The sequence below is a fragment of the Ricinus communis genome, chromosome 1 (genome assembly GCF_019578655.1).
Source record: "Ricinus communis isolate WT05 ecotype wild-type chromosome 1, ASM1957865v1, whole genome shotgun sequence".
Lineage (NCBI taxonomy): Eukaryota > Viridiplantae > Streptophyta > Magnoliopsida > Malpighiales > Euphorbiaceae > Ricinus > Ricinus communis.
In genome coordinates this window covers 10475418-10489956 of record NC_063256.1, presented here as the reverse complement: position 1 = coordinate 10489956, position 14539 = coordinate 10475418, and the positions used below count along the sequence as shown (strand labels likewise).

Here is a 14539-nt window from a genome sequence, read left to right as displayed (position 1 = left end):
GATAAAGCTGAGCCTAAAGGGTCTGAGCTTTTTAAGTTATTTATCAAAATATTCCAACACTCTTTAACATCTAATCCAGCAAACTGATAGGATAGTCATTTTCTTTTTTCGTTTTTCTTTTTTTATCCGGTAATACAGAGTAATTTAAAGCGAATAAAATTCTTTATTAATTAAAATATTCTATATTTTTAAAATTTGAATTTAAAATTTTATTTAAACTAAAAAAATTATTATTTTCTCACTAGTTGGTTCTTAGGGTCGAATATTTTCTTGAAAAAATATAAAGTTGATTCTGGAATTCAATCTTTTGACACAAAAATACTGTGGTTTTTTTGGTAACATTTTAATATCCTAAAAATTATATTGTTAGCAATTTACATCTATATTTATTAATATAATTAATGTTTGGAAATTGAATCTCAAACGAAATTTAATCGCTCCAAAATAAGTCTTGTCGAAATATAGAATTATCTAGTTTCATCAAATCATTTAAAACTTGTCGGAATTTACTATAACTAAAAAAAATCGAATTATGAGACTATTTTTTTTTTTTTTCTTTTCAAACTCTATAAGAATTGATGTGGCTAGTTTCGGATGAAAGCTAAGTTGATAAGGAGTAGAATAGTGGTGAAACCAATTAATACTAAATAATGAATAATTAAATAATAATATTAATAAATTTGAATGCACAATACTAACCTTTTAATTCCTAAGATACTAAAATATCACCAAAGAATTACAGGGTCTCTTGTGTTAAACAGTTAAACCGCGAAATCAAATTTTGTATTTTTCTCTATTTTCTTTCTATTTTAGCTACATATTGTGTTATACACTTCTGAATTATAAACTAATTATCATGAGATTACTCCAACAGCGTACAAGCCAGAACCATTTGTGCCCAGAATCCAAATTACCTTTGTTGGTGATTGCAGAGAGGCAGCATGATTGCTCCACTGGACCACAAGGAAGGACCCTTCAGAAGTGGATTGAAATACTTGCACACCATTAATGTTGAAAGCGATATCAACTTTCTTCTTTCTCTTAAAAAGACTGAAAGCTTGTTGACAGCCTTACACTTACAATCACGTACATCAATAATACAATCCTCTTTCTTTGTTGAATGTTGAAGGTTGTAAGATGGTGACTATATAAGTTAGGGTTCCTTTTTTTTTATTTTTTTTATCAACTAAAAGAAAGGAGTGATCAAGGATTGCAATTTTCACCGGGCGTGAGTGCTGCAAAATGTTTGTAGAGATATAGTTAAACTTGAGTTGGAGCCCAACCTAAGCCAAGTGGAAGAGATCCAACCAACACGTGACTTAATAAAATATATAAATGCCTCAAAGAATCGTCTTCTTCGGAATCGAACTCAAGCTCTTTACCGCAAAAAAAATATATCTTACTACTAAGCTACCACCCTAAGTGGTTGTATACGTCACGGTTGTTCAAATTTTTTTAAAAGATTAATATTTTTATATTAAAAATATTTAAGATATTAAAGTTTTTTGAATCTTTTTGGGAATGTTTCAAAATTTTATAAAAAAATTTTAATTGCTATTTATTTTATTTGAGAAACTTTTAAAAGAAATTTTAGAAAATCTTAAAAAGATAAATAGTTAAAAATCAAACTTGATTGTAGTCTTAAAAGTTATATGCTTAAGAAATTAAAATATTTATATACATAATGTTATATTTATTATATCTTTCTAAGATAAAATATAATATTTATATAAATAATAAATTGTTATTTTATTTTTTTAACTATTTATAATTGATTTAATTTAATTTTTATAAATATTTTCACTTTTTAAGAGAGTAGAAAAATAGATGATTTTTATTAATAGGATAATCTCATTCCAATTTTAAATAAATTCTTGATGAAGCAAACATATAGAAATCATTCATTTCTATTTCTATTTTCATTCTCAACTTACTTTATTCCGAACCAAACAAATCCTAAAATGTTTTGTTGGCAGGAGATTTGGATGCATCACAATTTCTTTGAAGTATAGAGAATCTCCAGCAACAGTCGTGTGGTGGAGTGGTCCCATGTCCTAACCCCCAATCTGTCACCTTCCATGCCTTTGCAACTCAGATATATATGCTCTAGAGGATCACAAATCCCGCCCAAGCTTCCCCTCTTCTTTTTTCTTTTTTTTCTTAAGAAGAAATATAAATATTTTATTCATGATAATGAGAATAAATAAATGTAATATTTATATAAAAAATAAAAATATATAATAAACGTTAGAAAATATTATATAAAAAATTTATTTTCAATAATTATTAATACTATTGACAGAACATTAAATTACAATCTTATTAAGTTTAATTTGGAAATTTGACATTTCTGTTTACTTAGCAAAATTTATTTTGACATCTTTCAATAAATATTATGGTCTTAAAAAGACAACGAGACATTTATTTTCATTATCTCAATTTGGCAGTCCATTTTAATATGTGAAATATTAATAAATTATCAAAAACCATTAAAGCAATATCAACAAAACAACAAATTATATAATCAGAGAGGTCCAACAACGTGCAGAGATATATATGCGCCAAAAGATTTAATGAATTTGGCGGTTGTGCTGTGGCTGGGTAGTACGCACAAGGACAATGTACAACTTGATAAAGTGTGGATAATAATTATATATCACACGTGGGTGAAAACTAGAGGATGATAGATAGCTAAGATGGAGTCGGTATCGCGTTGGAGCTTGTCCAGGTTGAGATGTACAAATTTCCAAATGGCCCCCTGTGTTTTTCCAAACAATCAAAAGAGGCCCATATAATCTTTGAAAGAAAAGAGAAACCTGGAAAGCACAACTTTTAGGATAAATAAGGACGAATGGCCTATTTGTATGGCGCACACTACTTATAGCAGGTGAAGTGAATATATAATACTAGTGTTTATGTCTGTGCATTATATGTATATAGAATTAAATTTATTTAATATATAGTATAAAATAAAGAATGAGTTAGTTATTATTACTAAATATAATAAAAACTGATATAAAAAATACAACTAATATATAATCAGTAATTTAATTTAAACATTGTATTTAGCTATCATTTTAATTTTTTGATTAATGTTCAGTATCATAATAAAAATCCCACGTAGTAGTCAAATCATTAATCAATAGAAGTCCCAATAGAAGTTTACTGACTCGGCTCGTCAATCGACGATCTACTGTTCCCTCTTATCTTAGTTGCAGATGCCCATGCTTTGATTCGAAAGTCCTAGCCAGTGATGAATCCCTAGTAAGATCAGAGTCTTGAATTCCTCCTCCCTTTACCAGTTTGAACCCGTCCCAGCAACGAACACCTTCCTACTGCAAGGTGAGGCTCTGTCCTTCCTCTAGAATCCACTCCGGGTGCTAGGAGCAGCTAGTCAAACTTCTTGAGCAGCCGAGATATTTGATTGAATTCCTTGCCAAACCCTGGGATGAGAGGGAAGGTCGATTTTACTCGAATCCTGGACCTAATCTTTAATCCTACACCGGTTAATGACGCGATGGGAGAAGTTTTGATTATTTCATTTTTTCATCAATGCTGGCCCAGTCGGGGTACAAAAAGAATCTTCAGAGTTGGGTTGGTTCTTAGCGCAATAATGTAATTCAATAAAAATCTTGTATTGTGCCAACTCATTTGTAAGAATAATGAATATTTTTTACTGAAGAAATCATTTTAGTATAATCCGGTCTTTTGGACAAATGTAGGGGGCAATTTAATCCTTCATACATAAAATTGACGCTAGAGAATAGAGTTGTACAATGTGCAATAGATGATGCAAGGCCCATCCCCGCATAATCCCAAAATGTGAAGGATTTGCATGCAATGCAGTCCCCATATAACGGTCGGAACGTGAGATATTGTCGGTTTTAGCCCCTTTCCAGTAGATTTGTAGTTCGAAGACGAATCAGGCGAAAGCTGGTGGGCCTGAACCGAGCACGTTTATTTTGGAGTTCCTATAACTCTACAACCGACCAACCAAAAGACGTCTCATATGATTAGTTTCAACTTTTTACATATGTTATCAACTATTCCCCATCCTATTTCGATGTGCAATTCAATTCATTCACGTACTTCCGAATCTCAGAGTGTTGCCATCCTAGAGGCCCAGTAGAAGCTGCTTTTTGTCCAAGCATCCTATCCTTGCTCTCACATCCACTTTCCGCCCCTGTCGAACTGTTTCTCTAGGTCAGGCTGTCACATGAAACCGTGAGACCAGTAGGAGAGCAAAACGGAGCATATCTCATGTGATCTGATTCCGCGTCATTACAATCTCTAGGTGAGGCTGTCTTTGTATCACTTAATAAGCAATTTTTATGAGTAATATTATTGCAAAGTGGCTACTCGGTTGCCGTCGGATATATATTTGTCATGTCTCCTCTACCAACTCGTTCTGCCTTGATCCTTTAGGAAGCCTGAATAAAAAGTATTAAAATCCTCCTCCTGCCCACTCCATTGCTGTTTCTAAATTCTTTAATAAAAATAAAACGTAAAACTATTCTAAATAAAATGTTACCATTATCTTCTTTTACAAAAGGAAAGCTATAGTCCATATATATATATATATATATATATATATTACTAATATTCTATACTTATTATCTCTACTATGTATGAACTAAATTTTTTTTACCATGAAACTATTTTTGGGTCGTTATCTTTTGGTAGATATCTCATGCATATATGCAATTTAAGTTACTTTTTTTCCTTAAAAAAAAAAAAGGAATTCCTTATAGATAGTGATAAATAATTTAAATAATATTTAAAATAGTCATGGTATTATAGTTAGAACAATCTTAATTATTTTTTTATTGAAAATTTAATTAGTTCCAATAATGTTCTTTAATTTTTACATAAAGTATAACATTTTAGAATTGTTGTCTTTTATAGAAGATTTCTGGGTTTTTTTTCTTTCAATAAAGTGAATATCTCAGAGAAGATCAACAGTTGATTTGTTTGCTAAAATAAAAAAGGAACTTATTATTTATTATCAAATTGTATATATTGATCTTGAAGAAGTAGAAATCAATCAGATTATATTTATTATAAAATCAAACTAAAGAGATCGTATATTGTGGCTAATATAAGATGTTCGGGCAATTCTGATAAAAAATTAAAAGGGTTGTTTACACAAATTCCTTTTTCTAGCAAGTAAGTAATATTTTTATCTTAGAAAGATAACACTTATAAAAATCCCCTTTTAAGCTGATTTTTTTCTTTTTTTTTTTGCAAAAATACGCTCTTAATTTTCCAACTTCACTTCACTTGTTTTTCTCAATACTAACATTTCCATTTCAAATGGTTTGTTAGTGCCACATGTATTGTTCTAGAGAAAGTAATTCTTTTGGCATTTTTTTCATACTTTTCTCTTCACTCATTTGTTTTTAAATTTTTAAACTTACTCATTTTTTTCTCATATTCTTTTTTCTAAATTTATATTATCAATGTAATTATATTTTTTTTAGTTAGTTAAAATTTTAGTTAATTAAAAGATATCTTAAAGTTTTAAAATTATCATGGTAACATGTTTTAAGCACTATTTGCTTTAGAGTGTTTTCTATAACTTACTTATTTATTAAATTAAAATTTTAGATAAATATCTTTTTAAATTAAAATATTATATATTTGAAGCAATTGTGATATATATTTTTGAGTTCTCTAAAAATATAATAGTCTATAAAGCAATTAATAATTTCTTTTTCGTTTATAAATTTAATTATTTATTACATTTTCACAAATTATTTTACACTCATTTATCTTCATAGTTTAAATTAAATAAACATTACATTTATTACAAACTATGTTGAGGTTTTCATATTTTTCTAAAAATAAAATATCTTGAAGTAATAAATATCTTAAATTAAAAAATTAATATATCGGGATATTTTTTGTTACTTTTCTTCTTGACAACCTTTTCTCAATTAATTATAGAATTAACTATATTATTTTATAATTTCTTTATAGTCATTATTTTATAATTTTTCCATAATCATTATTTCATTTTTTTATTTAATAGTATAAAATTCTATGCAAATCACTTTTTAGTTACAGTCATGACTTCAATTCCTCTTTCATCTTTAATTGTTTTTTGCATCAACTAAACAAACAAAAAATAACCATAATCAAGCATAAATCAAGATAAATCTAACTAGTAAAAAATATTTTTCAACAAAGAAACTAATTTCTAATATTTTAGATTTTTTTCAACATGTATTTACATTTTAAAGAATTTAAAACTATTTCTTCAACAAAAAAACTAATTTCTAATATTCTAAATTGTTTTCAACGTATAAATAAGAGTTCACACTTAATTCATATGTCTGATATTCAATAAAACATCAATCAAACAACAACCAAATATTAATAAAATTATTTAGTTATATAAAGACTTAAAATAAATAAAAACGTGTAAAATTTAGTATAAAAATTCATAACAGAATTATAAATATAGCTTTAAAATTATAAAATTCCATATATATATAACCAAAATAATTTCTTACAAATTTTTTTTAAAAAGCCGAACTTCTTATAAAAAAATAAAATCCAACAAATTTTAAGAAAATCAAAATAATTTTTTTCTTTTATATAATAAAGAGAACTACAATGAGAGAAATCAAAGAAATAAAAAAGTGGTTGAGACCCACAAAAAAATAAAAATAGTTCAATAAAAGAAATTGAAGACACTTGTTCATAGATTTGAAACTCAACCAAATATAAACCAAACATCAACTAAAAATTAATCAAATATCAACAAAATTATCCAAAATAACTAGTTATATAACACAAAAAACACTTTATTTGATTTTTTTCTCATATTTCTATAATATATATTTTTAGATCAATTTTTCTTTTTTTCTCTATAAAAAGAACTGCCAATCAATTCTTCAATGCAATCTATTTTCGTTTTTTCAATTTTGTTATGTATATATATTAAAAAAATAGATTATTTAAATTTTTTTTGTGAAGGTATATATATTGATTATGGTTGAGTTCTTGTTGTTCATTGTAATAATAAGAATTTTTATTTCAATATAATTTCTATAGTGGTATTTTATTAATTTAATATGTTCAAAACATTAAATATTTTGAAGTATATACAGACGTACTAACTTATTTTTTATTAATTATATTCAAGTTATTATGTATCTCTTAAATTATTTTATTTTAATATTATATTATATTATTATTTTAAATTTAATTTATACAACTATCAAATTATGAAAAGAAACCGCAATACTTACACAAATATTAAAAAAAATTACCAGTCTCAACATACTAAAACAACCAATAAAAGATTATATAAAAATTTCACTAAATGACTATATATAAGTAATAGATTTTGAATGAAGCATTAACTATTTAAAATTACAACGGAATATGTAAAAAAAAAAATTTAACCAGATACAAGAAAAGTATTAACGAAAAAAGATAAAAACCAACGAAAAAAATTAAATTCAGAAAAAACATACATTAGACAATAAACAGAAAATTAACCAAACATCAATACAACATAAATCATACTCCTTTTATATCAATCAAACATCAACCAAACGCGAAAAAAAAAAAAATAACAATGTAATATCTAAATTTTTCTAACTTAATATATTTATAAAATTTAATTTTTAAAATAAGTAAATAATAGTTCAATGTGGAATAAATTTTTTTTTTTGAAATTATTCAGTGTGAAATATTAGTAATGGAATTATTTTCAATTATATAACTTTTCATACATAATGAATAAATAATAAAAAAATTATTATTTTTTGAAGTCTATTAAATCGAGTGTTATGAAACTCAAGTTTGGCTCATTAGACTCTTCACTTAATTAAAATGAAGTTAATCTTAAATATTTTTTAAATCATTACTTACCAGGTTGTAATACATATTATTTTTTTTATTATTATTGATGAATCTTGACTAGTATTAATTTAGTTTTAATTATAATGAAGTTATTTAAGAAAATGAATAAAATATTAAACATGAATTTACTATAGCATTAATTTCCATTTAGGGACCTAAAAGGAGTTTGCAATTATGGCAAATTCCTACCCAGTACCTTTATCTCTCTCTCTCTCTCTCTCTCTCTCTCTCTCGCACATTATCAGCACCACTACCATTCACCACCATTCCCACCACCGCTATCACAGAATAATAGATGTATCTCTCTCTAATTTGTATATGAACTAGTTAGTTTTATAATGAAAAAATAATATGCGATAATCTTGACCAAGAAACATGTTCTTATGTAGTCTCTTCATCCTGTGTACTGGAGACCCATATCAAATGAAACAGAAAAAATCATACACTTGTTCTATCTCTAAAATCGAAGATGGTAGCGTTGTCCCAATCAACGATATATTCGATCAAGGTACAAATCATATAATTTCGTAAATTAAGAAGCTGGATTGAAACTGATTAGTGCATCAAAGCATGAGACCCTGGTAGAAAATCGTTAGGAATCTCATTAGATTTCTCTTTTCTAGTCTAGCTTTACAAAGCAACTAAAACCCGTACTCGAGTACTATGATAGCTGGCCCAACATCATTGATCTTTATTTTAAGATTTATTGATAAATTGGTTAATAATTAGCAGTTGAAATATATAACCCTCATAATGATTTTTGGGATCTTTGTCCTTGTAAATTAAGGAATAAACAAGGAACAAGAATAAAACGTAATCAACAAGCGTAAAAATGTAATATAATTTAAACGGAAGTATTTTTGTAATTATTTAAAAAAGAAAAAGCGTATGGGATGTAAATTCTTCAAAACTAAAATCATGGCTATGTGATCCACTAGCCATGCTTTGGGCCCAACTTTTTACGTTATCCTAAGTCTAATCTATTTCTATTTTGGGCCATTGTTTCGGCCCTGAGCTCTGATCTTTCTATCGCCGAACGCTAAGCGATTCACTGCCCTCTACGCCGCTCTCAAAAAGATACCAATCAAAAAGTGCCACTTGTCTCCCGTCTCTTAAACAACACGCCTCCCACTGACGGCCCTAATGCCCACCCCCCCCTCGCCATTTCAACGCTCTTCCATTCAAATTTCCCTTCTCGCAGGTTCACTCTCTCCTTTCTACTCCTTTTTTTTTTTTTTTTGAGAAAAAATTATTATTTAACTCCTCTTTTAAATTTCTTTCTCAAAAACCCTAAGAAAACCTATTTTCAAACCCTAGTTAAAACTACATTTCCTCCAAATCATGGATTTGAATCCAGAATTCCTTTCTCAGTGTTTCCTCCACACTCTCTCTCCGGCACCAGAGCCACGCCGTGCCGCCGAAGCTCAGTTGACAAAGGCCGCCGACCTTCCAAACTACGCCCTCGCCGTTCTCCGCTTAGTTGCAGAACCCTCCGTGGACGAGCAGATCCGTCATGCAGCTGCCGTCAACTTTAAAAACCATCTCCGTTCACGGTGGGCCCCATCACAAGACTCTTCACTCACTCCGCTTCAGGATTCGGAGAAAGATCAGATCAAAACCCTAATTGTGACTCTCATGCTCTCTTCAGCCCCTCGCATCCAATCGCAACTCAGCGAATCGCTATCTTTAATCGGCAAACATGATTTTCCTAAATCATGGCTCACTTTGCTACCAGAACTCGTATCAAACCTAGAAGCTGCTTCCCGTAATAACGATTATAACTCCATTAACGGCATTCTTGGTACGGCAAACTCTATCTTTAAAAAATTCCGTTACCAGTATAAAACTAATGATCTTTTACTCGATTTGAAGTATTGTCTCGATAATTTTACTGTTCCGTTGTTAAATATTTTCCTTAGAACCGCTGCTTTGATTGAATCCGCAATGAGTTCAGGCGGTGGGTCCCCTGTAACATTAAGGCCGTTATTTGAGTCTCAGAGGTTATGTTGTAGGATATTTTATTCGCTAAATTTTCAAGAATTGCCTGAGTTTTTTGAGGATAATATGGAGAAGTGGATGAATGAGTTTAAAAAGTATTTAACTACTAGCTATCCTGCCTTAGAGAGCAATGCAGATGGTCAATCAGTTGTGGATGATCTTAGGGCGGCTGTGTGTGAGAATATTAGTCTTTATATGGAGAAGAATGAGGAGGAGTTCAAGGGTTATGTGGAAGGTTTTGCGCTTGCTATTTGGACTTTGTTAGGGAATGTGTCGCAGTCTTCTGGTCGTGATAGATTAGCTGTTACAGCAATTAAGTTTTTGACCACAGTGAGTACTAGTGTGCAACATACTCTGTTTGCAACTGATGGGATTATTCCGCAGATTTGTCAAGGTATCGTGATTCCTAATGTGCGGTTGAGAGATGAGGATGAGGAGCTTTTTGAAATGAATTATATTGAGTTTATTAGAAGGGATATGGAAGGGAGTGATCTTGATACGAGGAGAAGGATTGCATGTGAATTACTTAAAGGGATTGCCACAAATTATAGAATGCAGGTAATGGAATTGGTTGCTGTTCAGATACAGAATTTGTTGAGCTCATATGCTGCAAATCCTGTGGCAAATTGGAAGGACAAGGATTGTGCTATTTATTTGGTTGTTTCTCTTGCAACTAAGAAGGCCGGGGGTGCTTCTATTGCGACGGATCTTGTTGATGTTCAGAACTTTTTCACACAAGTAATATTGCCTGAGCTGCAGAGTCAGGATGTCAATGGGTTCCCAATGCTTAAAGCTGGTGCTCTTAAGTTCCTCACTGTATTTAGGAGTCTGATACCCAAGCTTCTTGCAGTTCAATTATTACCAGAGTTAGTTCGGTATCTCGGGGCGGAGTCAAATGTGGTGCATTCTTATGCTGCAAGCTGTATAGAGAAACTCTTGCTGGTTAGGGATGAGGGAGGGCGGCTACGATATACATCAGCAGATGTAGCTCCATTCCTTCAAGTATTGATGAATAATCTCTTTAGCGCATTGAAGTTTCCAGAGTCCGAGGAGAATCAATATGTAATGAAGTGTATCATGCGGGTTCTAGGAGTGGCAGAAATATCACCCGAGATAGCTGCACCTTGCATTTCTGGATTGACTTTGATTCTCAATGAAGTTTGTAAAAATCCAAAGAATCCAGTTTTCAACCACTATCTCTTTGAGTCAGTAGCTGTTCTTGTGAGGCGAGCATGTGAAAGGGATGTCTCTCTCATACCGGCTTTTGAAACAAGCCTATTTCCCAGCCTTCAGTTGATATTGGCAAATGATGTGACTGAGTTCTTGCCTTATGCATTCCAGCTCTTGGCTCAACTTGTTGAGTTGAGTAGACCCCCACTTTCTCCCAGTTACATGCAAATATTTGCACTTCTCCTGTCTCCTGATTCATGGAAGAGGAATTCAAATGTTCCAGCCCTTGTGCGTCTACTTCAAGCTTTCCTTCAAAAAGCACCACATGAGCTTAACCAAGAGGATAGGCTCACTCAGGTGCTTGGAATATTCTCCATGCTCGTGTCATCCCCAAGTACTGATGAACAAGGCTTCTATGTGCTTAACACTGTGATTGAGAACCTTGACTACAGTGTCATTGATCGTCATGTGGTTAAAATCTGGAGTACCCTGTTTACACGCCTGCAAAATAAGCGAACAGTAAAGTTTGTTAAATCTTTTTTGATTTTTATGTCACTCTTTTTGGTCAAGCATGGTTCTGCAAAACTTGTGGACACAATAAATGCTGTTCAACCCAATATATTTATGGTGATTTTGGAGCAGTTCTGGATTCCAAATCTTAAGCTAATCACTGGACCCATTGAGGTCAAATTAGCTGCAGTTGCCTCGAGCAAACTCCTCTGTGAATCTTCTGCTGTTTTAGATGCTGCAGCCATCAGGCACTGGGGAAAAATGCTGGATAGCATTGTTACCCTTCTCTCAAGGCCAGAGGAGGATAGAGTTGAAGAAGAACCGGAAATGCCAGATATTGCAGAAAATGCAGGTTATACTGCCACTTTTGTAAAACTTTATAATGCTGGTAAGAAGGAGGAGGATCCTCTTAAGGATATAAAGGATCCAAAACAGTTCCTTGTTGCTTCAGTGGCACAGCTTTCTGCCCTTTCCCCTGGAAGGTATCCCCAGATCATCAGTGAAAATCTTGATCCAGCAAATCAAACAGCACTACTGCAGCTTTGCAGCACTTACAATTGCCCAATTGTATGAGTAAGTACCTGTCTTAGGCTGCAACTGTTTATCTGTTTGCCATACTGCTTTTTTGTTTATGTTTTTTCTTTGGGTTGATGATGCAAACAGTCACATGCACTGGGCAAGAGCAGTATTTTGTGAACCTGCCTTACATTATAGCTGCCATCTTAAATTGTTTAGTTATAGCATGCTGCTCTGTATGCACCCAAAAAACGTATATGGTTGGAGGGGGATCTTAGGACTACTACTTTGATTAGTGACTGTAATATCTTGTGATTGTACTGTATTTTGCTGTGCTGTCACTTCTGTTATTGACTGTGGGCATATTACTTTGTGCATTAAATATCAGCTATTTTTAGAATTTCTGGGTTGAAATATTTTAGTCAAGTTAGATCCTGTATACAGTTAACATTGAGTACCACAAAATTCCGGATATCATTTTGGAGTCATTTGTTTCTTTAAGTTCTTAAATTCTGTCCAATCATATACTAATCTTCCATCATGTAGGAGTTAAATAATTAATTTATCTTGTCATGCCTGCACTTAGCTTACTTTTATCTCCTTGAGAATACATGATTTCACGTGTTGCCATTCTCTTGAAAATGCCTACTCCCCTCTAGCTTTCTTTGAAAGAGGTATACATGCTTGGGTAGTTTTTGATTGCTAGCTGACATTTTATTGAGGTGAAACGAGATGTAAGTGCAAAGCTGAATATTTTAATGATAAATTAGTAGCTTAGACGGAAATTTGATTTGTTAATTTATGGTTCATGGTTGTTCTTTTGGAAGGCTTTATGGAAATTGCCTAGCTGAAATGTTAGTATAAACACTGCAGAACAAAATTAGAATTGAGTAATGGTCAATTTTAGTACCTATTCTTGGATAAATTGAAGGGCGTTACCATAATACATTAATGAGGTTTAGCTGTCTTTGCATTTTAAATTGTGCCTTTTGTAGTCTATACTTACAAGTGAAAGAGATATCTTACCGTCTCTTTTGTGCTCCTTTTCAGAATCATGTAGGGGAATGAAATCTGTTTTGTGGGGTCAGTTTCAATATGCTTTTGTGCACAGATGGCTTCTTTTGCATTGTGGTCAATGGGTTGAGTCGATAGTTTTCCAACATCTGAGAGTCTCATGCAGCAATGTATTGGGGTTTACAGCCTCGCGGAGTTTTTACTTTTTGCTCAAGAGCGGAATGGTGGATGCGTAAAGGGATTCATTGGACTCTACTTGTGATGAATTGTCCTGAATTTGTTGTGAAGGGTAACTAGTCTTGTTCAACATGCATTTCTTGGTGAAATGTAAATCTATATGCTTATCATTTTGAGTTGTAGCATCAGGGTTGTTATGACATGCATTATTCTGTCACGAGCTCGTGTAAAAGGAGGAAAACGAGTTCCTCCAGGGGAAATGGTTAGTTTCAAAGTTTATTATATAAAGTTGAAAGTTTTGGCAATCACTTGCATGTTAATTTAGTAGTAGTTCTCATTTCACCCTTGAAAATGTTGGTCCTTTTAAATGTAGATAGTGGTCGTCACAACCGGTTTAGTCAAACATTGCTTCGAGATTCAGATCTGATGGCTGGATTTAGGCTTCTTTAGAAAATATATAAATAAAATATCATAGTCCTCGTGTCGCTGCTGCTCTGCGATGCTCGGAAATTGGGCTTAAAATTTAATACATACGTTTTCTTATTTAGTTTTGTTTATACAGCTGATTAGGCCTCGTGTAATTAGCGTACTTGAAAGAGTAATAGTAGTTTGGGGAAATTTTAAATGTAACAAACGACTGAAGCTTGAGTTTTGAAAGGTTCAATCTTAGGGCTTCTATCTTGTCGTTCGCAAACTCTGGTCTAATTTTATGGAATGCAAAAAAGCAACACTTTTTTGAGCTAAATAGTTTGAGCCAAGACCGCTTTCTTTTCTTTTGTCAAGATCGCTTTTTTTTTTTTTTCCTGTTTTAGTCTCCTAGGAATCTAGAGTATCTTCATGCTAACATCATCCACATGCTATATATGCGTAATGATTCAGTTCTTAGTTTGCAGTTCAACACTTCTAATCATTTACTTTTGTTTCAAAAAGAACAAGAAAAGGTCCTTGTAACTTTCTTTTTTCTTAATTAATAGAAAATTCAAGGAACGCACTAAATTGTACACCCTAAGAGTAAAACAATGATCATAATTAAACACTTATATTCTTTTTGACAGCATTTTGATTTTATATATCTAAACTCAATGCTCATCTAATATCCGTAGATCCTATGAATCTTCTTCTATATTGTCTTGATGTTTTCTAATTTATTCCTTCTAGGTAAATAATAAGAGAAAAGGGGGTGAATAGTGATAATAATCTTGGTCGAATGTGACTATATGCAACTCTTCTCTACTGGGAGATGTTTATAAAAATTATAGTTAATTTAAGATGGAGCTTA

The 14539-nt window shown here is 31.6% G+C and overlaps 1 protein-coding gene across 1 annotated transcript; it reads left to right on the top strand.

Moving 5' to 3' along the window:
- The first annotated feature begins 8942 nt into the window (after positions 1 to 8942).
- LOC8263502 (exportin-2) lies at positions 8943 to 13565 on the top strand. The gene is made up of 2 exons (XM_002523281.4): positions 8943 to 12126; positions 13120 to 13565. Exon 1 carries the CDS (start codon positions 9217 to 9219, stop codon positions 12124 to 12126), a length of 2910 nt encoding a protein of 969 aa, XP_002523327.1. The 5' UTR covers positions 8943 to 9216; the 3' UTR covers positions 13120 to 13565.
- Positions 13566 to 14539: the final 974 nt, after the last annotated feature.

What these genes read in the sequence shown, in the direction of transcription:
- LOC8263502 (XM_002523281.4), top strand. Translation starts at nt 9,217, where the DNA reads ATGGATTTGAATCCAGAATTCCTTTCTCAGTGTTTCCTCCACACTCTC.